Source organism: Kogia breviceps, chromosome 10 (genome assembly GCF_026419965.1).
Source record: "Kogia breviceps isolate mKogBre1 chromosome 10, mKogBre1 haplotype 1, whole genome shotgun sequence".
NCBI lineage: Eukaryota > Metazoa > Chordata > Mammalia > Artiodactyla > Physeteridae > Kogia > Kogia breviceps.
In genome coordinates this window covers 5,240,257-5,266,654 of record NC_081319.1, presented here as the reverse complement: position 1 = coordinate 5,266,654, position 26,398 = coordinate 5,240,257, and the positions used below count along the sequence as shown (strand labels likewise).

General features: G+C 40.7%; 1 protein-coding gene across 3 annotated transcripts in view; it reads left to right on the top strand.

Annotated features, from left to right (window-relative positions):
• The window catches only part of PPARG (peroxisome proliferator activated receptor gamma), a 128,146-nt gene that overhangs the window by 89,695 nt on the left and 12,053 nt on the right, over positions 1-26,398 (top strand). For all 3 annotated transcript variants that reach the window (XM_059076110.2, XM_067043409.1, XM_059076111.2), the window contains 3 exons: positions 5,210-5,348; positions 11,556-11,755; positions 21,333-21,783. In XM_059076110.2, the coding sequence (XP_058932093.1) occupies positions 5,210-5,348; positions 11,556-11,755; positions 21,333-21,783 (790 nt within the window). The remainder of the gene's footprint in view (positions 1-5,209; positions 5,349-11,555; positions 11,756-21,332; positions 21,784-26,398) is intronic.

The following is a 26,398-nucleotide window of genomic DNA, read 5'->3' as shown; positions in this document are numbered from 1 at the left end:
ACTAATAAACTCTACAGCTTGCAAAGCTGGCATTTCTTGCTTACAAATAGGACACTTATTTTTTTCTCTAGTAGGTTTTCATCCTATTTTTGTGTCTTTAGTGAAAAATCATTTTAGAACCATAGACTTAGCTAAAGGCATGAGGAAGCACAATCTACCATACAATACAGTGTAATATGTTTTTGTATTTCTATGTATTTTTGTATTCCTACCTCAGAAAGAGTTTTTAGTATATTCCTATGTGCCAATGGCAGCTCGTTGATTCAGCCTCTATGGGCCATACCATTTCATGATAAAGCTGAATGCAGGTCCAACACAGGGCATTTAATCTCATTGTAAACTTAACAATACCACTCTTAGGTCTCATTGTACCTGAAGTTTTGTTACTTGTAAAGCAATGAAGGAGAGGTTGGAGAAATTTTTTTTTTTTGAAGCAGAAAAACAAAAAACAATAAATGGGCATTACGTTCTCACAAGCAAATATGAAGACTTTTTAATGGATTATTTATTTATTTATTTATTTATTTGGCTGTGTTGGGTCTTCATTTCTGTGCAAGGGCTTTCTCTAGTTGCGGCGAGCAGGGGCCACTCTTCATCGCGGTGCGCGGGGCTCTCAGTGTTGCGGCCTCTCTTGTTGTGGAGCACAGGCTCCAGACACGCAGGCTCAGCAGCTGTGACTCACGGGCCCAGTTGCTCCGTGGCATGTGGGATCTTCCCAGACCAGGGCTTGAACCCATGTCCCCTGCATTGGCAGGCAGATTCTCAACCACTGCGCCACCGGGGAAGCCCCAGGTATGAAGACTTTATAGTAAAAATATACAGAAAACAATTTTCTGAAATGGTGACTGATGCATCTCCATCACACCAGTTCACAGACTTCATGATAATCAGAACTGTGAGCTGTTGAAATTGCACATCATTTTATGGATGCTGACACAATAAAAAGGAGTGTTGTTAGAGAGTGTTTCTTTATTGGCAATATGAAGAAACTTTTGAGAAGCCTGCTTCATTCTTCAAGTCAAGAAATAATTTTACAGAAGAAACACTGAGAGCCTTGTATCTTCCTCTCTAGATTTCTGGAAAGAGTCAAATTGCAAGAAAACTGTTGGTTATCATGAACTTATTCTTAAAAGAAAAGTAAAAGTAAGTTCCAAGCTTGTGCTGGAGTCTGTATATATTTAGTTCAAGATTTTAGGTGCATAGTCAGTACGTAAATGATATACAGAATGATTATCCTTCAACATTGGAATCATTACAAAAAGAATGTGATACACTTTGAAAGACATCATAGGAGTCAAAACAAAAAATTACATTATAAGGGTTAAGCTTAAAAAACATAATTCTCATACTAAAAAGGCTTCCTCTCCAACCATGGCAAATAAGTGAGTACTCTGGGACCTGTCAGCTAGCCAAGCAGCATTTTCAACCACTAATACCAGGTTTTAACAGTGAACATCAGAGAAGCAGTCAAGGGTAGCATAAAATATATTTGGTCACAATGGCAAAAATCAAAACAAAATTTCTCACCAATATTTATCAGTGACAACAGTTCTGTACTTTAGCCTTGTGTGAATCATTGGGGGGAAAATGGCTTTTAAATATTCAAAGCTTCTTATAACCCTTTGAGAATTAAAGAGGCTTAACATTCCAACATACCCTACACAGGACATACCATTTGAGATAGTAGTGATCTCACAAGAGGTGGGGAAAACTCTCCAAAACATTAATAGCAAAACAAACAAAGAAAAAAACCCAGGTCTTGAGATGTAGCTGCAGGCATACTTGGAGGGGCAGGGCAGAGTTTCCTCATGATAGATGCCCATAGGAATACTGAGGTGCAGCATTGCCCCACAGGTAGATGCCTATGTCAGTATTCTGAGCTGTCATTGAGGAGAAGCTGAGTCTGGGGCTTCTGAGTTGAGCCACAATTCTCAAGAGAGTCTGAAATAGTCCTAAGCCAGTGGCACTCCTGGCTTTCAACAGAAGGATCTTTAAACTCTCTTTGGAGGAAAGAATCCCCAATTTAGACCCTGTAGGATTCTCACAGTTTAAGGTCAAGAAATGAGTTCATAATAAAATGTCAGCAAGCACATAAGTAGGCAGCCAACTTGATGACATTCACCAGAAGTAAACAAATAAACAAATAAACAGACTTAGACCTCTCCACCCCTGCCCAGGGAAAGCAGATATTGGAATTGCCTGATACAGAATGTACAACAGCTGTGTATGAATTGTTCAAAGATAGAGGGCAGAATCATAGCAATGATTGAGCAATAATAGAGTACCTGACCAACAGCTTTGAAAACAGATGAAACTTCTAAAAGTGAAAAATATAATCATTGAAATAAAAATTCAATGCAAGGGTTAAATAGCATACTAGAAACAGGAGAAGGAAGGATTACTGAACTGAAAGGTATATGCAAAGAAATTACTAAGAATGAGACCAACAATGTCTTAAAGAATATGTCCTACCCAGAATCTGCTAGAATTTGAAGCCTCTTTTAGTTCTTTAAGTATTCATAGGATCTTTGAATATTAAAAATGTCTTCTTTAGTGATGGATAGTAATGTACAGAACTCTTCTTATTGATGAACTTTGGTGAGAAAAGTTTGCTTTTACTTACTTTTGCCATTGTAATTATATATTTTTTGTCATCTTATTTGGCTGTTCTGATGTTTACCTTCGTGATCAACATTAATGAGTAATTAATGGTAAGAAGATGAAAAATATAAAAGAGAAGTTGGGAAATATTGAAGGATTGAAAAGAAATTTTAGCACTTAACTAATTGGAGTACCAGAGCTGATGAACAAGAGAAACCATGATGCAGAAACCATGCGCAAGAAGATAAAGAAATCCATGGGTAGACACACTGCGGTAAAACTGCAGAATATGAAAAACAGAGAATAAATAAATGCAACCAAAGTCAATGGACAACAGACATCTCAACAGAAACAATGAAAGCACAGGGACAGTGGAATTCAGAGTGTTATGAGGAAAAACTGAGTACCCTGTGATCATTCAAGAATGAAAGCAAAATGAAAAGGTTTACAAGTTAAAAAAAACTGAAATAGGGCTTCCCTGGTGGCGCAGTGGTTGAGAATCCACCTGCCGATGCAGGGGACACGGGTTCGTGCCCCGGTCCGGGAAGATCCCACATGCCGCAGAGCGGCTGGGCCCGTGAGCCATGGCCGCTGAGCCTGCGCGTCCAGAGCCTGTGCTCCGCAACGGGAGAGGCCACAACAGTGAGAGGCCCACATACAAAAAAAAAAAAAAAAAACCTGAAATAGTAAACTTCAAGGATCGTAAGTCATAGAGAGGGAATATATTTGCAATACCTGTATATAGTATGACACTACTTAATAAAGACCCTAAACTAGCATACCTAAGCAATGTATTATTTAGTTTTATAGATTGTGTGATAAAAGTATATTTTCTTAAAGGTCAAGGAAATGATAAACTCAAAATTGGGGATAATGATTATATTGTCAAGAGGCCACAGAGGCAGGAGTTGGATAAGGGAAGAACTCATAAGTGCATGCAAGTGACTGGTTATGATTTTAAATCTTGGGTTGAACAATGGGCTCATGTGTGATAATTATCTTATTATGTTTTATAGTTACATGTATTTCCTACATGTTTGTAATTATTACCTTTAATAAGATAGCAACAAAAACTGAAAGGAAAAGAGTGTGCCAGTGGCCTTGTAATATCTCAGTCATAGTTTAGAATCACAAAATATCAGAGATGGCCTAGAAAGGAAGTTAAATGACACACATATTTACTCAACAGATTTTAATGTAGCACTGTTGTTGGAGTTTGGGTTACATCTAGGGGCATAAGAGACCATCCCTTCTCCCAGAGAGCTCACAATTTTAGTTGGACAGTAGGGGAGGAGCAGAAAATAAGCATAAATATAATAAGTAAATTATATGGTATGTTAGGAAGTCATAAAGGCTATTGGGAAAAAAGAAGAACAGAATAAAGGAGAACAAGAACTGCCAAGGAGGGGTGGGGACAGGGACAGGCCACAGTATGATATAAGGTGGATAAGCCTCACTGAGAAGTCGAGGTGTTAGCACAACCTTAAGGCAGTGAGGGAAACAGGCAACTGCGTATTTAGAGCAAGAGCTTTCCTCATGAGAGAAAGAAGTTGAGAGTGACTTCAAGGATGGGGTTGTATCAGCTGAGATGGAGAGAGCTGCAGTGAAATAAGCTTGCAGGGTATGATTAGGACTTCATAGTTGGACCTGCTTGGTTAGAGATGGTGTTAGATTTCCAAGTGAAGATGTCAAGTAAGCAGCTGAACATACTTGTCTAGAGTTCAAGGTAGAAATCTGGAGGAAGTCAAAATGCATGTCAGTGGTAGAGTCAGTCCTAATTCAGTGCTTTTTTGTATCAGACAGGGCCAGATAAATTTGAAAGAATTAAGAAGTGAGTTTCATGAAGATGAGCACAATAGAAATGAGTAGGAATATTCTGAACAACAAAAAAAAAACTAGAGTAAGAAAATGTTTCTCATTAGAATTTTTTTTCAGGTCTTTCAAAAATATGTAAATGTAACAGAATTCAATTAGCCTCAAATGGACATATTTGCTATTTTGAGATAGCTGTCAATTTTCTGAGGATTTATGTATTACTTCTCATGTTATTTTCGGTTATCTCTTCTTGTTTGTAGGCTACAACGATTACGGAGCGCTCTTTCAAATGCATAAATAAATGAAACCAATTCTGTAGGAAATTATGCAACATAGAGAATTCCAAAAAATTATCCACATGTGGATTTTTATTGGCCCTGCTCATGTTTTAGAATGAAATGACTATAACTTTGCCAAACTGCTTAGCACAATTATAAGGCTGGGGCATGCTGTTGGAATGATTTACAGAGAGACTGAACTGATTACATGGTGTTTTATTTGCATTACATTAAATCCAGAGCACTTCTTAGAGCTTGCTGAAATCCAGATGTAGAGCCAAGATGCATTCAATGACATCAGTGGGTTGTGGTCACTGTCTAAGAGCTAACAAAAAGGATACTGGAGATCCTCTGGTTCTTTATATTATAGCAGAGAAAACTGAGAGAGATTAAGTGATTTATCTAAAGAATGTGTCAAGAACCTACCTTAGCCTCTGTCACCCAGGCTAGTGTACCTTTAGCCATTGTCACAAACACTCAAAATTTGCTTCCTTTTTTTCCATGTGCCTTTGCAGGGTTTCTTCCGGAGGACAATCAGATTGAAGCTTATTTATGATAGGTGTGATCTTAACTGTCGGATCCACAAAAAAAGTAGAAATAAATGTCAGTACTGTCGGTTTCAGAAATGCCTTGCTGTGGGGATGTCTCATAATGGTAAGTGAACCCTTAGTGCCACATACTTTATTATTCTCACGATGGCTGCCAGATCAGTAGACATGAGGGCCGTTGCTGAAAACGTGTCCAGTTTTTCCACAGATTGCCAGATTTCAGAATACCGCATGCTGATAAAACGTTTCTCAGTTAGGTCAGAATTCTTCAGCTTTAAATGTGACTCCTTCTCTCTTATAGTTGAGCATCTGCCATGATGGGAGAAAAGACTGGAAAGTCTGGGAGGTAATGGAAATAACTGTAGTAATTCTGAAACAAATGTAACGATAGTTGTGGTTAATTTTTTGTGTTGCTTTAATAGTATTAAAAACATTATACTTTACTTATATATATCAGTAGTTTCTACTTTCTTTTTTAAAAAGTTTTGGGGGTATAGTTGATTTACAAATTCGTGTTAGTTTCAGGTAGACAGCAAAGTGAATCAGTTATACATGTACATATATCCACTCTTTTTTTTTTTTTGATTCTTTTCCCATATAGGCCATTACAGTGGATTGAGTAGAGTTCCCTGTGCTGTACAGCAGGTTCTTACTAGTTATCTATTTTATATACAGTACTTTCTACTTTTAATGTAAGAAAATTCTAATTTCTGGATATGGAACTTAAGTGCTATATCAGAATTTAGATATATGTCCTTTTTTCTCTTTACTGTGCAAAAATGAGTAGAACGCTATCCTTGACTTTATGCAGCATACAATTTGTGGATTAAGCAAATATTTTAAAGGTTCACAAAACTTCAGTATCCATAGTAACGTAAGAGAGTAAAACTTTCTACTTTTTGAACCTGTATCTAAAGTCAGGCTTGTGATTTGGAATGTCGACTTGAGGGAAGGACTGTAGAAGACCCACCTTTTCATGAACTGTAGCACTAACTCAGTAACATCATGGAAGACAGCCCTGTTTGAAGAAATAGTTCTTAATTTGGCTCTCATTGGTTGACTGGCTCACAAGAAATAATTTTTATGTAATTTGGTAGTATTATATTTGTCAAGAATTAGTCAGTTGTTTCCAAAATAATTATGGGTTCAAGAGATATAAAATGCCAAAGTAATCAAATTAAACCCAAAGTCTCATGTCATCTTATACCCTGTTTTTTTTTTCTTTTACCTTTTCCTCTCTCACAACTAGTCTGGTAAGAAGATATAATATTTGAAGTCACCTTCATCTATAAGGACTCCAAAGCATCTGTGAAAATTAAATTTTTGTTCCATCATGCAGATGTTTGGTTTTTAGAGCAGAAATCAAGATATTTGGGAATCAGTAATTGAACTGATCTTCTACCCTTTAAAAATAGTTTACATGGGGCTTCCCTGGTGGCGCAGTGGTTGAGAGTCCGCCTGCCGATGCAGGGGACGCGGGTTTGTGCCCCGGTCCGGGAGGATCTCACATGCCGCAGAGCGGCTGGGCCAGTGAGCCATGGCCGCTGAGCTGAGCCTGCGCGTCCGGAGCCTGTGCTCCGCAATGGGAGAGGCCACAACAGTGAGAGGCCCGCCTACCGCAAAAAAAATAAAATTAAAATAAAAAAAATAAAAACAGTTTACAAAATTATATTTGTATCATATTATGGGGTCATTTCCTCTAAAGGCAAGAATGCATTTTGAATAGATCCATCAGCTATACTAGACAGGATGGAAATTTGGTCCAGCTTTCCTCAACAGTTGATTACATCTGCTGTGTATACAACTGCAGTCATTAATTGCAAGATAATTTGCTGGTTTAATTCCATCAGTTTCCTTTTTATTTCAGACTTCATAAAACATAAGGGTACATTTTCAATTCAAGGGTTGTATTTTAGGTGATGCAATCAAGTTGCAATAAACTTTTTTTTTTTTTTGGCTCCATTGGGTCTTCGTTGCTGCACGCAGGCTTTCTCTAGTTGTGGTGAGCAGGGGCTACTCTTTGTTGTGGTGCACGGACTTCTTATTGCGGTGGCTTCTCCTGTTGCAGAGCATGGGCTCTAGGCACGTGGGTTTCAGTAGTTGTGGCACACGGGCTCAGTAGTTGTGGCTCGCAGCTCTGGAGCGCCGGCTCAGTAGTTGTGGCACACGGGCTTAGTTGCTCTGTGGCATGTAGGATCTTCCCAGTCCAGGACTCAAACCCATGTCCCCTGCATTGGCAGGCGGGTTCTTAACCACTGCACCACCAGGGAAGCCCCCAAGATCAGCTCCTTGCGATTCACAGTACACATGAGAAGAAATAAACATCCCCCAGAGTGAATTCTCTCCATTCCGTGTTACTTTTCCTTCTGCTCTTTGGTCTCTGTTCATTCCCTTCAGTGCATTTAGCTTCCCGGTTAGCCATCCGCTCCCACCTTTGAAGGAGATTTTGAAGTCACCTTCAAGGATCCCTAGGGACTCTGGGAACTATTGTTGGAAAATCACTAAAATCAATGATTGCGGGCTTCCCTGGTGGCACAATGGTTAAGAACCCTCCTGTCAATTATGCAGGGGACATGGGTTCGAGCCCTGGTCCGGGAAGATCCCATATACTGCAGATCAGCGAAGCCTGTGCGCCACAACTACTGAGCCTGCACTCTAGAGCCTACAGGCCACAACTACTGAGCCTGTGTGCCACAACTACTGAAGCCCGCGCAACTAGAGCCCTTGCTCCACAACAAGAGAAGCCACCACAATGAGAAGCCCACGCACTACAACGAAGAGTAGTCCCTGCTCATCACAACTAGAGAAAGCCCAGGCACAGCAGCAAAGACCCAGTGCAACCAAAAATTAAAAATAATTAACTAATTTTTAAAAAATCAGTGATTGCTAAGTCCTTTCAACTTTGAAAATTCTATGATTGTATGTAAATCAAACAACCTACCTCACTTTTCAACCAGCTAGTCCATGTCTTACAGACAGTGGCGCAGTCTTCCAAATATCTAGCTATGTCATTTGCCTGAATTTAAAAGTTTCCACCTATATGTTTTTCATATGCCTGAATCAGGTCTCCCTGATCAGTTCTGATCAATTCGTCAGCAATTTAAGTCAGTGTGTTTGATGATCGCATAACGATGTAACCCCAGAGTACAAATCCAGGGCAGTCTGGGGTAGGGAAAGTATAAATGGTATATTTGATTAATGGTTCATGGTATATGGTTCCATCTTCAGATGTAACTTTCATTTTGACTGACATGTAGTCTAAACATCATAGAAGGACATGATTTCAGAATTCTTCCATTTGGATACATAGTTGTTTCTCAAATATCCAGCATTAGGTAGAAGAAGCACCCAGGTGTTGGATTGACACGTTTTGGGAAGAAAGTTTTTGTTTTAATATGATGGTCAAGATAAACGAAGTTCCACTTATTTTGGTATTTAACAGTCCATCATTTCTAGACCATGGTTCAATCCTGCTGACAGCTCCGAAGTCTTCCTGAGGTGTCCAGAACACAGTCAGCTCAATGCCCCGTCTAGACACCACCTATAGAGGAAAGCTCTAAGCGAACGTAAAGCGGAAATAAAGAACCAAAATCCTGGGCTTCCCTGGTGGCGCAGTGGTTGAGAGTCCGCCTGCTGATACAGGGAGCACGGGTTCGTGCCCCGGTCCGCACAGCGGCTGGGCCCATGAGGCATGGCCACTGAGCCTGCGCATCCGGCCCGCAACGGGAGAGGCCACAACAGTGAGAGGCCTGAGTACCGCAAAAAGAAACAAATTCCTAAGTGATCGTTGTACCCGCTACTACTTGTTTTTACACTTTGAAATAGTGATGCTGGATCTTAATAAAAATACTCTTGTATATTAATGTTGCCTCTTCAGTCAAACGGATACTCATACACGTTTTTATAGTTTTTCAAAGTACAATTTCTGTTTTAAAGTCCTGCTGTCAAGATCCTTGACATTAATCATATTTTTAAAATGTGTCCTCTTTATTTTTAATAGGATAATTTAGTCATTAAGAATTTTGACCAGCGAATATTTAATATTCAAGAGCTGCTTTTCGTATGAACTAAATAATAAAATAATAAGTTTAGGCTGTGCATTTAAAAAAAAATCTGAAGTAAAGAAGAGTTGACTTATATTACTTACGAGTCATCCAGCTAGGTTTCCCCATACCATTCAGTTTGGACAGAAATAATAATTTTTATAAATATAAAAAGTTAGTGAAACCTTAGCTTTACTGATTAGGATATCCTCTTATATAAATGATGGATTCTTTTATTGAAAAAAAAAGCGACAACTTTCAAAATAATTTTTTAGCAGCTTCAGAAAATGCTAGAAAAATGGTTTCACAGATTTTTGTGGCATTCAGCATTTTTAAGGTAGTTCTCTCCTTCCTTGTAAACAGAAGCACTATGTATGTTGCAAAAAAAGAAAAGCCTGAATGGCAAATAAATTTAAACTGCAACGTGTTACTTTTTGTTTCTTTCATCTTCTTTGTGGTGTGAGGAAAACCCTGTGTGGTGCTGAAGGCCCAGTTCAAAAGCCTTCTTTTCCATCCGGCTTCTAATTCCCCACTCTTTCTCTTCTGTGTGTCTCTTACCTTTCCTGTAGCACCACATTCTTATAAATCGAGGGAGTCATCAGACCTGTATTACCAAAAACCAAACTACCGACAGCCAAAAAGGAGAAGTTAGAGAGGGAAAAATCGGGGAGATCCATCAGAAGACCAGTGCAATATTGTGATCTAAAACATTGGGAACAGTGAGAAGAAATGGCGTGGAGAGAAATATCTCAGCAGTGACCAATGAATACGAGTGTCCAAGGAGAGACGGGTTGTCAAAGATTATTTGAGGTGTCTAGTTTGGGTGATAGAGTGAAATAACCAAGAAGGGAACACAGTAAGAGGAGACAGTTTGGAGGGGAGAACGAAGTTTGATTTCATGTTGCATTTGAGGTATTTATGGCATATCCAGCATCCCTGTGCAGAGGAACACAGGAAGAAGCGAAAAATAAGGGTCCAAATCTCAGGGAAAGAGAGGGCAGGAGTCATCAGCAGGTTTTCTGAGTTAGAGAGCAGATCAAACTAGGAAGAGCAGAATGTAAGTGAAGGAAGAGGCACCGTCAAAGATGTCTCTGGAAAATCGCGGGCAGAAAGATAGCAGAGCCAGAAAAGCACGAACCAGTGCGAGGCAAGTTTGAAATAAGAGGGTGGAGAAGGTCAACAGTATTAACAGCTGGGAGGAAGCTGGGAAGCTCAAACAGAACGAGCACTCAGAATAGGCCCCCGGATCTGAGTGTGAGGAAAGCTTTGGATCCTTTTAAGAGCAAAGCTCTGGTGAATTTAAATGAGGAAAAACTAGATTGCAGTGGGTCGGGAAGTAAATAGTTAAGACAGAAAGGGAAGACGACTCTTTCAGCAAGTCCAGTGGGGGAGGAAAGAGCCTGAGGGGGGAGATCATGCCAGGGTCAGAAGCTTGAACTCAGCTTAGGTGGGAAGGAAGGAGCCCGTAAAGAGCGATACAGGAAAGAAGAAGAATACGTGTATGTTTCGGCCCTTTTATGTCTGGGATCTGCTAGATGCGTCCCTTTCATCCTTGTGTCTCCCAGTCCAGTCTGTCAAGCCAGTGTCTTCCATCAAACAGGTGTTCAGTGAATGAATTAAATGTTGTCAAGTAAGACTTCAGGGTCAGAAGATGAGGCTGTCGTGTGTTTGCTCATCTCGACCTTGGAAGGAAACCTAGGCAAATGTTTAAATATTCTTCACACATAGTTGGAAAAATGTTACCCCAACTTAAAAATTACTTAATAACGGTGATAAGGCTGCTCCTTGTTTTACTTTAAAGGAGCTGGAAAATAAAGTGATAGTTACTAGGTTGCCAAATCCTGCAAAACCTCTAAATGCGCACATTTTTTCTTCCTCAGAAAGAGAGGTGGAAAAACATAACTTATTGGCAACAGTCATATGAAAAGCAATAGTGTTATATAAGTGTCGTTTACAGGCTACAGCTGTTGCAAAATCAACTTGTTAAAAGTGGAAAACTGACCGTGAGACGAAGCCTTACTCATTGTCAAAAGCCTGATATGACTGCAAGTTCACCCCTGAGATGCTAAAGGCCAGAAACATTTTTAATAAGACTCAACTTAATTCATTCGCCCCCACCATGTTCATTACAGCATTATTTACAATAGCCAAGAAATGGAAACAACCTAAGTGTCCACTGATGAATGAAAGGATAAAAGAAGTTGTGATGTGTATATATATATATATACAATAATGCAGTCATTCATCCTGCCGTTTCTCTTCCTCTGTAGCCATCAGGTTTGGGCGGATGCCACAGGCCGAGAAGGAGAAGCTGTTGGCGGAGATCTCCAGTGATATCGACCAGCTGAACCCAGAGTCTGCTGATCTCCGGGCCCTGGCAAAACATTTGTACGACTCGTACATAAAGTCCTTCCCGCTGACCAAAGCAAAGGCGAGGGCGATCTTGACGGGAAAGACAACAGACAAATCAGTTAGTTCTCTTCTACTGTCTTCATTTGGGGTGGCTGGGTTTGTCGTTGTTGCTTTCCCTTTGAGTAAATGACTTACCATGTTACACGCAGACACACACACACGCGCGGAGTACCACTCAGCTGGCGGCTGGTACCTACCACAGGCTGAGTCTGAAAACAGAGGAGAGGAAGTGTTTTCAGATAGGGTAAGTAGACATTTTGAAAAGGGGAAAAACTCCTGCAAGCTCTCCTAATAAAATTTTTGAGAATAGTGTAACAAGGTACAGGTCATCTTAACTTGAGCAAATGGAGCTCTGACCTCCCTCACCCCACCATGCGCTTTCAGGGTCCATGTCTTTTTTTGGCATCAAAATAACTGGCCGCATCTGTATGCCTTCAAACAGCTCTGCTTTTCTCTGGGAAGGGCCTGACCTAGGTTTGGAAAAGGTAGTCCATCCCAATGTTGTATCATTCCGAACTACTCAGATTACCTCTGAGAAGTTACCCGTGGGGTATAAAACTACATTTCAGATATTACACCACTTTTCTTTCCTTGCAGCACTGTCTTGATTATTCCTGGGAACTGGAAGCTCTGTCCTTTTATTGTGTGTATGAATTTTCTCTTCTTGGAGGCTCTGAGGAGCCGGGGCTGTACCCCAGCGCATTCTCAAACATCTGCAGGCACCTTGATGACCACTGTTTAGGAAACCCAGAGTGGGTCATAATGGTGATTGAGTCAAATTTTCCAAGAGGCAAAATTCTTCCCTGATAGGAAACTGAGAAAGCAACTTGGAATTATATTAAAACAACATATAACTGTGCCTGAATTCTGGTCACAATTCTGCCATCAACTTGCACTGTGACCTGGGCCACATCTCTGTTCCGCAGTTTTCACAGGTAGGGTCTGACTCTGAGTATAATATCTGCAGCAGGTTCCTAGGGCAGTAAGAGCCACAGAACATTCAGAAGACACTGTCCCAGCCCTTGAAAGCCTTCTTATGCTGTCGTTTATTTTCAGACGAACCCCTGCAGGAAAGGTGTGCGATTACTGGACAGAAATGTGTAACTCTTTCCCCCACTCAGTTATGTTTTGGGAAAAGTTTTATCACCCGTTAATGTATTTTGATGACTATCTCAAGATGGGGTTTTTTTTTTTTTCCCCTTTTAGCAAACCGTAAGAGTGGAATCAGCTAATAGATAAAGAAAACTTCTGAGGGATATTGTTGCATAAAAAGCCACATATCAAGAAGGGCAGTAGGTTTTCTGACAGTGTTATACCTGTACCCAGTTGTTTATAATTTATTTTAATTCCTGCATATTTATTATGTTCAGGACCCATGACCACCTTACAGCTGCTATTATTATCCTCTTTTTAAAGATGAGGAAACTGAAGTCCAGAGAGGTTGAGCACTTTGCCCTGAGGTCGCAGAGTTAGCACGTGGCAGAAGCTACACCGGAAAGCAGGCCCTGTGCCTCCCCTACTTGAGTGCGTTCTCCTCCCTGAAGCCAGTCCTGCCCATCGGCCAGCAGTGGCCAGGTTGACATAGGCACTGTGGAAGTTTCACCTTGGGAAAGCGTTCTGAGTTATGGTTTATTTTTATGAATAGTGAGAATGGCAGGACTTTTCCACCTTGTTCTGCTGTCCCAGTACATTCACAGTCAGGCAAGTTTCCTTGTGCTGTTTCGTTCTTGAACTCTAGTGAGGAGGGCTGCTGTCTTCCATAGGGCAGGGCCATGGAGTATATAGGTCATAGTAAAGCTGAGTCTACGTATTCTTTCATTGAAAAAATCAGGGCACAGCAAAACAAAAGCAGATGACCTCTCCATAGTTTATTTGACTACGGAAAGTAAACTGTGTTCATTTAAAGGTAGAGAAACAAAAGGAAGATCAGGGCGACACAGCTAAACAGGGTTCACGATTGAAGGCAGCTTGCGACAGCTCGACAGCTCGCTGAGAGCCCATGTGGAACCGGGAACCTAACCGGAGACCCTGAGCTGGGAGAGCTTTGATGACAGGGGGACAGCCCAGAGCACAGTGTTTACTCCACAGTTTGCCTTGGGCCATTTAGTTTCCAGGGACTGCTTTCTCACCTTCTTTTAATCTCCCAATCCAGACCTGCAGTCCACACTGGAAATCCTATTAATTTAATAGTACCTGAAAGATAAGAGGGAAGCATGTAAAAAACAGATTTCCTCATTAGTCAAGATGTTAAATTTGCACTCCCAGGGGCCAGCGGACCGTTCTGACTGTTACTCAGGGTCCCACAGCCCGATCCACTGTAAATCACTTTAAAAGATCACGCCGGTTGACTCCTTGGCTCTAAATCTTTGAGTTGAAACTAAGGTAATTGTAGGCTTTTTATGGGGTAACTAGGTATTAAGCTGTTTTAAGGGAAAGGGCTGTAAAATGCTTGATGATAGCCTTCTCAAGTTTGTCCTTTTTCCCTCTGTAGTAACTAGGACTGTGCCTTGCCCTGTAATAGTTACTCAGAATGTATTTGCTTAATTGAATTTAAAGCTGCTGCCTATGCCCTTTGAAATTCTGGACTTTCATCAGAGGGCCTCTAACCCAAGATTTTTCTCACCAACCCGGGCACCGTTAAAGGTCTGGAGAGAGGCAAAATTGCCTCTTGTTAGGGTCTGGGAAAGAAAAAGAGACTGGGCCAAATTAGAATAGTCCATCCCCTGGTTACACAAAACCGCAATAGGGTTGTTTGGCTCTCTCTTTTCTCCTTATCTTGCAAAATCAAATTAAGCACTAGTGGAAAGAAATAGTTCAGAGAGGAATATGCGAAAGGGAAAAAAAAATAATCAAAATGTGACTTGCAGTGAGACTAGAGATTTGTTCTTTATCTTACGTGGTCATGTTATTCATTTGATAGCATCTATCTGGGGGCTGTTATGTTATCACTTGGCCAGGACTTTTGAAAGTTAAGATTTGCATTGATGGGAGAAGTTGTGCAGAAGTGTGGACTCGTGAGAAGGTGGGGGATGTGGAAGATGGCCGTGGCTGGTGCGATAGAGCAGTTTGCTTCTCACTGTGCACCCTGCTTGAACTGACGTCCTTAGGGTTGGTTCAGTCAAGCCTGGGGGAGGCTACTCAGCATAGTGGATGAATGACCAGTTACCCAGAACCTTTGGAAAAGGAAATGACTTTATGGAAGAGGCCATTCTTTAAATTTCTCTTCCTGCTCATTTTAACCATTGCCTAGGCCCAGCTCCAGCATTTGCCTCCAGGCCAACCAGGGCCTCTCCCTTCCCCGCCAAACTCTCTTCTATCTCTTATCCACCGGTGCCACCTTGCAGAACAGAACAGATAAAGAACAGATAAATTAAATGCCCCTTCTCCCCTCCTATCTTTTTAACTTAGGTATCATATCTTAGGGATATGATTGGCCCTACTTTCATTGTCTCGCCGCAAAGAATAACGCTTGGGAACCTTAGGCTTAGGGAAAGATGGGAAATGGTCTCACTGAAGAAATTTTAGGAGCAATAGGCCTTTCAGCCGCCCTCAGATAGGAATAGAACCGACTCTTCTCACAGTCTACTTCCCTTTCAATGGCTTGTTCCAGCCCAGCCCCTTCTTTGAGAGAACCTGCTGAACTCTAAAAACCATAGACATGCTAGAGCGAGGGTGCTTATCTCCTGAAGGCAACCTGAGAACTGAATGGACTTTGGAAGTTCGCAGTGTTTGACTGCTTCCCGCCCCCCCCATGCGGTGATCACACTGGGTGTGTCACTGTCACGTGACCCCGTGTTTGTTGATGAAAATAAACAGAGAGTGGTTTTCAAAAACCATCTTCAGTGCCATGGTTTGTCATAAAACAATAAATAGAAAAACCCTTGGTGTGTCTGCCAACTTTTCACTCCATATCTGAGACATGGTGAGGCCCTCCTGGCTGCACTCTTGTCTGCAAATAAGGAATAAAGCTTGTTATTTGTACTATATTGGACTTTGGGTCCCAAAGCATCCCATCGCTTATGATGGATCTATGTGGAGTCACTGTTTTTATAATTACAGGAGCAAACTGGTGCCATCATAAAAATGGTTCTTCTAAATAGTGTGTGGAATATGAACCTTTCAAATAGTAAAACCGGTATTGAAATGTAAACTTTTGCGAAAACAGTTCTGTACCCACGTAAATTTTCGCATCCCAAAATTTACAAGGGCCATCGAATCTGTAACTCAAACTGTTGGAAAGATATCTGTCCTTTTAAATGCTACACTTAACAACTAAACAAAGTGTGGTCTCTTTCCCTCTTTCACTGTGGAAAAGCCTCAGTGAGGTGGAATTTGCTCCCCTGGGAAGAAAGGTACCAAACAGACCCTCAGAGAAAAGAGCCTTAGGAACCACAGTATAAAGAGCAGGATGGGGGCTTCCCTGGTGGCGCAGTGGTTGAGAATCCGCCTGCCGATGCAGGGGACACAAAAAGAGCAGGATGGTAGTGCTGATTTGTTTCAATGGTGACTGAAGAAGTTGGGCTCCTGGAATCATTAATCCGTATGTTCATATTAAAAAAATAAATTTCTTTATTTCCAATACTGTCGGGAATATAACTAAAGATGTAACAGATCTGAACCAATGGTGTTCTTTCAGACCATAAATTAAAAAGATAATATTCTATATAGTTAAGAAGAAAAGCATTTTATTTTTTTTTTTCATTTTTTAATGATTAGACTCAGTTGGCCAGTACCCTTGTTTGCCAGCTCTGTAACATTTTGGCCAGCAATAGACTTTTCTTTAAGAGCTGTGCCTATGTGCTGGTTCATTAGAGTGTGAATAATTCTTCGTATTAAGTTTTTATTTGTCTTAAATCTCTAAACCATGTAAGAAAACAAGATTACAGTTTGAGAGACTTTCAAACTTAACTTCGATCACATACAGCACTTAATTGGCATCTCTAGGAAATAATAGTTCAAAGGACACTGCCTCCAAGATCCTGGCATATAAGAGTTTAAAGGCCCCATTTCCTCCCAGAATAGTCATTGTATTTAAAAAAGCAAAAGTGGGGAAGTCATGTAGAAAGCAACAGAAAGAGAAAAGAATTAGTCATGAGTGAGGAGATCTTGTTTAGGGTTTGCTATAAATAGCTGTTTGACTTTGGAAAGTCTTGAGTTCAGTTTATTCATACATAGTCAGAGAATGATGATGTAGGTTATTTCTGAAACGCTTTAGTTCTCTAAACGCCATGGTTCTCAACAAGAGGGAAATGGGAACGACAGGGGAGAAACCAGAAAGAAGTTGAGGAAACCCAACCAATGCATTTTGGATTAACATTCACCCATTGGAGCTAATCAAGGAGAACCATGTGTGTCTCAGAAGATGAAAAGTCAGTCAGACTTATAAAAAGAAAGAAGAAAAGAAGATGAAGAAGATAGGCCCTAAGAATTCAATTTTCTTCCTTGAGCCTTTGCTCTAATCTGTCAGGAAAACTAAGACTACCAGGAGAGCCCCATGGGATGGCGCACACCTCTTTCCAGGCCAGTTTTAACTCTGACGTGGTTACCAGGTGATTGAATCCTGCACTAATTTCAATCTCCCAAATTGGAGAAATCACCAGAATAATCTGTGCTTTCTTAGTTGATTTTCTCATTTATCTCCTCTAGCTTGCCATTTTATTGTTCAAAAGGAGCTGTAAACGTAGAGCGTTCATGTATAATCACTAAAACAACTTGTATATTAAAATGCTGATGTTGTTGGACTCCTAAGAAACAATATTGTTCTAAATGTCCATTCAGAACAGTAAAGTTTTATTACTCTACTTGGTTTTCATTAGTAAGCCAGCTTCCACCATGATCTTTGTGTTACACATAGCAGGTGTTGCTATAGATCTAGAACTAATTTCAGTTGTCTATAAAAACAGTATCCTTAATCCCATCCCGCTTTTGATATGTGGAGCCGTTTTTTGAAAATCAAAACATATCAAAATAAATTACACTTGATGTATCTCTCCAAAGAAAACTAACTTCCTCTTACAGAAACCGTTTTGTTTCCCTGGAGAAACATTGTGTTCAAGTGCAATTTTCTTCATTCCATTCTGACCTTGTTCTGGTGTGTCCAAAATAGGAGAAGTACAAGCACTTAAATCAGCCAAAGGCCAACTCACCATGAAGCTAATGAAGCTTCAGGGCCTCTCCCTTGTGCTGAGCCCCTTCCAAAGCTCGAGAAAGGGCCTGAGCTATTTATTCCTATAATTTGTATTACTGAACCCAACAGTTGTAAATGTCCTCAACAATCGTGTACATTTCAGGCCCCACAAAGGCTGGATCTATCCCTGATAACATCCTAGACATAATTAAGCATTCTTTCCTGTTAAGGAGAGATGCTTATCTAGCCATTTGATATAGTGTCTGAAGATAAATACATTGTTAGCCCCCAACTAAAAGTGTAAAATAATTAAGACCACATTTGAAGAGGATATGGTTCCTCTTAAAATGGCAGATCATCCAGTGATACGGTGCAAGCTAATAGAGAATGTAAGGCTTCCCTTTGCTTTGTAGAAAATACAGAAACATGGAAGTGAAGTACATTTTATGGGGAATATTTTACCAGAAGTGTAATGTTAAATTCATGATCCAAGATAAACTCCACTGGCTGAATTCCACCCATGGTCTTAAGAGGTCAGCCCTCTGCAAACCAGGTGGGCCACTATCTTTTCCGCTGTTTCAGGATAAGGAGGTCCCAGTGTGAAATGTGCAGGTGAACTGTTTGCAGTCTAAGAATTGGTGAACTGGTGGTGAAGAAAGGCAGATCTCTGTGCAGATCGTGTCCAATCACTCTTGCAGTTTGACAGATCCGCATGGGGGTTGAAAGACTATGCAGACTTCAGAAATGCAACGAAAACAGCACAATCAGCTATGATGAGGAAAAACAAAGAAATCCACCTGGGATTCATTTGCATGTCAATACCCATAATTCTCTGCCAGTTCACGTTTTGAAAACGCTGAAGGGATCTCTTTTTTTTTTTAAAGAAAAGACTGGAATGGTTTGGCATGATGGTGGGGGCTGCTGATTCATTTCTGTGTCCTTGAGTGTTTACTGCCAGGAAATCCTGACCAATGCCGATTGCCAAGGGGTTACCAAGTCACATTGTTGTTAAATTGAGAGAGAAAATTAGCAGGATTGTGCCCTATGTGCAACTCTTACAGAATTTCGAAAACAGGAACCCGGGGCTTTATATGAGGGGACAGGGGAAGTCAAGGGGAAGCGTCACAGGATGATTTATCAGGGCATAGTTCCAGATAAATTGCTTACATGGAGGTGGAAGAATTTGATGCATCCATTCTGTGCCAAGAAGCTGAGTGGTTGAGCTCATCCAAAAGTTGAGGTGGGCAGATGGAGGTACCGTCTTTTCACCTGTGAAGAGGGGACGACGTTATATCCGTTGTTATTGGTACTTGTACAGGTGCAGGGGGACTCTTCGGGTACCGTCAGATTCTCATGGCAGTAAAGAAAGCCAGGCTCTTGTTAACGTAAATTACAATACGCTACAAAACTCCTGGAGGACAGAAACGACCTCTCCCTAGGTGCTGTTAACGTTTTTCTCATGATTCGAATCTGGCGTTCTGGAGAACCGTAGCACGTGTTAACTGATGTGACTGCTTATCCACTCCGTCCTTGTTTTCCTCTCCCGTTAATAATATCAATCTGAAGTGGGAGAGGGGGGAGCGAAATTCCCCAAAACATAGTAAGCGCTCTTCACTCCTGGTTTCCTTGAAGACTTAGAGCCACCAGGCGAGCTTACTCTTGGGTTACTCACATCTGTCCTACTTTGTGGTTTTGTATTTGCTGAACAATACAATTGAAGTGAATTGGGGGGTTTAAAAAAGTAACAATCTCTGGAATAACTCCAGTGAATGGTGTAGAAATAATAGGCAAGTTTGGAAATCTACTCAACATTGAAAACCCCTTAGTATGACTGTTATTTCCTTCAGTGTGGAATAGACTTATTAGTTCGGTGAAGGGAATTCCCTGGCGGTCCAGTGGTCAGGACTCTACGCTTTCACTGCCAGGGCCCGGGTTCAGTCCCTGGTCAGGGAACTAAGATCCCGCAAGCCATGTGGTGCAGCCAAAAAAAAATGTTTGGTGACGATCATAGACTCCTATAGAGATTAATAGTCAGATTCTGTGCACCAGTGGGTCTGAAGCTGGCTGCTGCTGGCACTCGTTGCATCTGCTTCCTCTTGACAATGAGGAGAGAATTCTCAGCGTCTGTGCTCAAAAGAGATTTTATTTTTAGTACCTCAGACTTCATGTTCAGGGGCCATGTAGTATGTGTGCACACCCACACAGATACACACGTGCATACATCGCAGACACTACATGCGAGAAATGCAGCTAGCATATCCTCAAGAGAAGAGTTGGAAACTTCCAATGCAATCCACTCCCCTCAGTTGAGAAATTTGAGGCCTAGGAAAGATAAATGACTTTTCTAAAGTCACGTAGTTAACCGCAGAACCAAAGCTGGAACCCAGGTACCCTCAACTCTTATTAGGGGTATCTCCTTGTGGAGCTCAGTAGATCCACTATATATATAAAGTGTAGCCGCTTCTCATGCAGAGTAGCTTTGAGACAGACCACAAACCTTTGGTTAATTCTATACGAGGAAATGAAAGAGAAAGATCATCTATGACTAACACAAGTTGCTTTTGAAAGCAGCCCACTGCAAACCTGAGAAACTGATAAACGTGTTTTATTGATTCTTGACCCTTAAGGACACATGCTTTGAAAAGTAAGTTTTTTAATTTGACACTTTTGCAGCTTTTACCCACAGGCCTTACACAGCTGCTCTTTCTGAAACAGATTGCTTCCAGAGCATTAAAAAAAAATGAAACAGACATTTTCTTGGCTCAGTATTTTTAATCTGCTTTCAGACTGATTTTTTTTTATAGTTAAGTGTAGTTTACATGCACACTGTATTTCTTTCAAGATCTGAGTAGATTTAATCTATAATTGCAAGATTACTTTATGTCCAAGTGGGTCTGTTCAACACTGAGTTGCTGAAATAATTTTTCCATTGAGAGAAGTTTAAAAACATACACCCATTGAAAGCCAAAATAAACAGTAGATTTCGTATCATTTGAAAAATCAACAACCAAGACCCTCCAAACAACAGAAATTGGAGCTATTAGCCAGTCACAGGTAAGGTGTTGCCGTATAAGTGGAAGGAAAGGGAGGCCAATATTAGTAAAATACGTTTGGTCCCAGAAGACAATTTGGAGGGTTAATCAAGACATGAGTATTTTCTCATTATTAATTAAGTGTTTTAGACTTTAAAGATTTTAGTTAACAAAGCAAGTGTACATAAAGAACCTGGGGGGCTTCCCTGGTGGCGCAGTGGTTGAGAGTCCGCCTGCCGATGCAGGGGACGCGGGTTCGTGCCCCGGTCCGGGAAGATCCCACGTGCCGCGGGGCGGCTGGGCCCGTGAGCCGTGGCCGCTGAGCCTGCGCGTCCGGAACCTGTGCTCCGCAACGGGAGAGGCCACGACAGTGAGAGGCCCGCGTAACGCAAAAAAAAAAAAAAAAAGAACCTGGGGTGGTGGTGACTGAAATAGAAATCTCCAACTCGGCCATTTTCTCCCTTTTTTCTTTGCAGCCATTTGTTATCTATGACATGAATTCCTTAATGATGGGAGAAGATAAAATCAAGTTCAAGCACATCACCCCCCTGCAGGAGCCAAGCAAAGAAGTGGCCATCCGCATCTTTCAGGGGTGTCAGTTCCGTTCCGTGGAAGCTGTGCAGGAGATCACAGAGTATGCCAAGAGTATTCCTGGGTTTGTAAATCTTGACTTGAATGACCAAGTAACTCTCCTAAAATACGGCGTCCATGAGATCATTTACACGATGCTGGCCTCCTTGATGAATAAAGATGGGGTTCTCATATCCGAGGGCCAAGGATTCATGACGAGGGAGTTTTTAAAGAGCCTGCGAAAGCCCTTTGGTGACTTTATGGAGCCCAAGTTCGAGTTTGCTGTGAAGTTCAATGCACTGGAATTAGATGACAGCGACCTGGCAATATTTATAGCTGTCATTATTCTCAGTGGAGGTAAGCTGCTTCTCTGGATCTTCCGTGAAAGAGGGTGGCGTGGTGGTGGGATGGCTGAAAGAATTCGGACTTTCCTTAGTGTTAGGCTATGTGCCTCTTCTCTCTGCACTTACCACACTTTTCATATGGAAAATGCCAATGGTATAATGCCATGGGAGTTTAACTACCTATGTGACATACTGAGGAAGAGTATTGTTGACTTCCTGTTTGAAGGCTGTGGGTAACTCAGGTACTTTTCTTTTATTCTTCAAAATATTTTTTCTAGTCAAATCCAAACATGGAAGACAAATGCCTTTGTCTCCCTTTTTTCCTCTTTATTTTCTTTTTCCTTGTCTTTTTCCTTTCCTTTCCAGAAGGCCCATCTATCCTTCATTTAAGTAATGACATATATAACTTTGTAAGACAGTGCTCGCTTGGCATAGAGAAAGCACCACTGTGTGTGTGATCAAATTATGGTCTGGGCCCAGCATCCGTGAGGTGTTACTTTGAATTGCTTTCCCAGGATCAGGAATCAAGGAACACACATTTACGGAGCCCTGTCTCCTCTCCCGTGTAGAGTCCTCTGTTGGTTCCCCTTGAAGTACCTTTGTGAGGTGGTCGGCTGTGATTAAGAATGCAGTCTGAACCAAAGAACACCCAGCAGAGAAATAAACTGAGTTGTTTAGCCAGTCATTGTACTTTGGGCCTTGCAAGGACCTGATCTAACTAACCAACTCCGACAGCCAGGTTTTATACTAAATCCTACCTCCATTGGCCTTCCACGTTTACAACTTGAGTAGAAGAAAGTTTCAGTGTCATCTCTTTAATATAAAGATATTTTCAAGTGACCAGTTTTCATTACAGAAATGGACTTCAGGCGAGCTTTTTGTGTGTACTCTACAAAATATCCTCTGTGTGTGAAAACTGATGTGTAGGGGGCAGTGGTCCTATAGACGCGAGCTGTGTGTAACTAGACAGCATGTTACAAAGAGCGGTCCTTTGTTGCCCAATTACTGCAGCGCAGAATGCTTCTGAAATCAGGTGCATGGTGTATTAGTGGTGCTAATAGTAGCAAACACTTATTAAGTACTTACTGTGTGCAGGAAGTGTTCTAGCCACTTCACACACATTCATTTAATTCTCACAAGCCCGGTAAGGTAAGTGCCGTCTTGCAGACAAGGAAGCTAAAGCACTGAAAGGTTCAGTCACTTGCCCAGGATTAACCAGGCAGCGAAGATGGAGCCAGGATGATGAACTGGGGCGGTCTGGCTCCAGAGTCTCTACACTGATACTGCCCTTTACATGACTAGGGTGCATATAGGTAACAATACAGCGCAAGTTAACTCTGAAGCAGCACCCCTTTTTTGTGTTATGTTCAATGTAACAAAAATACACTCTCCAACATGTTTACATATCTTGACGGAATCTACTTCTGAAACAAATTGACCCTTGATCATGTGGGATCTGTGATTAATTCAGCAAAGAAGAATGAGATTCCAGTTTATGTGAGGTCCACTGGGAGAAAAAGATTCAATTTTGGAAAACCAGATTAGAAAACAAGTTGGTATTGTTTAACTAGCTAACATTTTAAGGCACATTTTATTTTTATTGAAAGTTGGAAATATGATTATTAACATGTGATGTATTTCTAAGATTTTTCCTAATCGTACTATACATACCGTGTTTATAGTCCTTTTTTCACTTAATCATTTTCTCATGCCACTAATGCTCTATTAATATTTTTATTAATTTTCAAAATAAAAGTAATACATGGTCATTTTATAATTCAGAGTACAGAAAGGTGTAAGTGAAAAGTAAAGCTCTCTATGCTCAGAATAAAATAGGATTAACAGAGTCCTATTTCCCCTTACCAAAAAGTTTCTATGTATGTGCTAGCATATATACTATATATATATATATATGCTCCCATTTAAAAAATTTTTGTAATGGAAGCATAGTTGATTTACAGTGTTGTGTTAACTTCTGCTGTCAAAGTGATCCAGTTATACAGATATACATTCCTTTTTCGTATTCTTTTCCATCATGGTTTAGCACAGGATATTGAACATGATTCCCCGTGCTCTACAGTAGGAACTTGTTGTTTATCCATTCTGTATATAATAGCTTACATCTGCTAATCCCAACCTCCCACTCCACCCCTCCCCCACCTCTGCTGCCTCTTGGCAACTGCAGGTCTGTTCTGTATGTCTGGGAGTCTGTTTCTCTTTCATAGATAGGTTCCTTTGTGTCATATTTTAGATTCCACATATAAGTGATAGTATATGGTATTTGTCTTTCCCTTTCTGACTTAGCTCACTTAGCTTGGTAATCTCTAGTTGGATCCATGTTGCTGCAAATGGCATTATTTCATTCTTTTTTATGGCTGAGTAGTATTCTGTTGCGTGTGTGTGCATGTGTGTGTGTATACACACGCGCACAGACACACACACACATACCTCATCTTCTTTATCCATTCATCTGTTGATGGACATTTAGATTGTTCCCGTGTCTTGGCTATTGTGAATAGTGCTGCTATGAACATAAGGGTACATGTACCTTTTTGAATTATAGTGTTGTCTGGATATACACCCAGTCGTGGGATCGCTGGATCATATGGCAACTCTATTTTTAATTTTTTGAGAAACCTCCATACTGTTCTCCATAGTGGCTGCACCAGTTTACATTCCCACCAACAGTGTAGGAGGGTTCCCTTTTCTCCACGCCCTCTCCAGCATTTGTTATGTGTAGACTTTTTAATGATGGCCATTCTGACTGGTGTGAGGTGACACCTCATTGTAGTTTTGATTGGCATTTCTCTAATATATGCTGCCATTTTTAATGACTATGACGTATTTCATTTTGTAAAAGACCATTACATACTAAGTTATCTTCCTGTTTATGTTTGGGCTGCTTATAATTTGTTACAAGAACCTATAGAGAAGAGTATAAAAAATTATGGAGAATGTGTTCTAAATTCCACTGGAGCGATTCTTCTTATGTGTAAATTTCTGTTAACATTTCAGATTATTTTCTCATTCTAAATTACCAGAAGTAGAATTGCTGGGTAGATGGCTATGAACAAATGTTCATGTTAAGTCTTTTGTTTCATTATTGCCAGATGGTTTGTCCATATAGTTTGTACCAGTTTCTATTCCTACCACAGATAGTAAGGGAGGCATTTGAAATAAGCCATTCAAAGATACTTAGTTTCTATCCAGGAAAGGTCTAGACAAGAAATAATCATGATAAATCAGGGCTTTTTGAACATGAGCAATGTTGTTTTATGGGCACATAAGACAACAGTATGATTTCATCTAGAAAAATGTCATATACTGCCCATAACACACAAGCTAGATTATCTGAAAGTCAGTGATTCAGTTAGGCCTTTAAAATTTTTCTAAATTGGTCAAAAATAGCTCTGAGAATAACTTATTCAATTTAATAGTTACTGCAGACTTTGGCTTTCAGTTATGAAAATTAAAAACGGTATCATTTAAATATCGATGCTGTATAAACAGGTTTCTTTTAGCGTTTCCCAGACTGTCTTCACAGTAGCCAATATCCAGATTTCATTAGATCCTCACAACAGTGAAAGAAATCTGAAGGTAGCTGCCATTCATACATTCTTAAAATCTTCTATCTGTGATTATAATGAGAAGAAAACCCTGTGAATTATTTGAGACTTCCCTTAAAAGAAAAAAGAAGGATTTACCGTTGACTAGTTCCCATATCACAAAAGGCACATCCTTCCCTGATCAAAGTTTGCTTTCGTAGATGAAGCCAACCTATGGGCACTAGATAAGAATGAATAAACTGGACCCCGTGTTTGTTCAACACCAAGGAATTTGATTCCCTTCTCTACCCAGAGAAGCTGGTTGGGTAGAGGCCAGAGAAAGAACTACTCCAGTCATTCCCAATCCAAAGACTGGGATCAGTGTCCCAGTCATCTATAGACTGTGAAACCAACATCCCAGATTGTGGTTTATTGGAGTACAACATATAACTTGTTGTACAACATGTAATTTCTCAATTCCCGTTCTGGGTTTTCCAGAAAGGGAAAACATTTGTGAAAGCAAGAAGGTTTGATCCCGTAAACAAATTTCTGATCCTGCTTATTCTTAACAAGAGAGATTATTTTCTACTCTGCAGTTTATTCTGAAGCCTACAGGTAGCTTTAGTGACTTGAGAGAGAAGCACTTTTGGGCAGGGATCCTGGTGACCTTCTTCTAAGCTGGCCTTAGAATCACAGAAGAGTTTCATTCTGGTCAAGGCTATGAACCTAGACTGAAGGGAAAATGGGGAGATGGGCATTATGTAAGAGTGGGGTGGTGAGGGATTGGGGAGATTAAGGACGGGGGATCCCCAGAGGACCCAAAGGGGATTTTTGGATGAAAGTACCTGATTTGACCCAACCAAGTATTTGCTGAGAACACTGGAGTTGCAGTAGTAAAGATCACTGTCACTCAGCTTCAGTCCTAGAAACTGCTGATGCTGTTAGATTTGGTCCTTAGATTGGCCTGGTGTTCAGCATTTCTACTGTTTATTCAGGTCACAAACCACTTGCTGAGGACGATGACCTAGTTCTTCTCAAGGTTTTCTCCTCTCTCCCTCTTCCTCCTCCGAGCTTCAGGCAAGA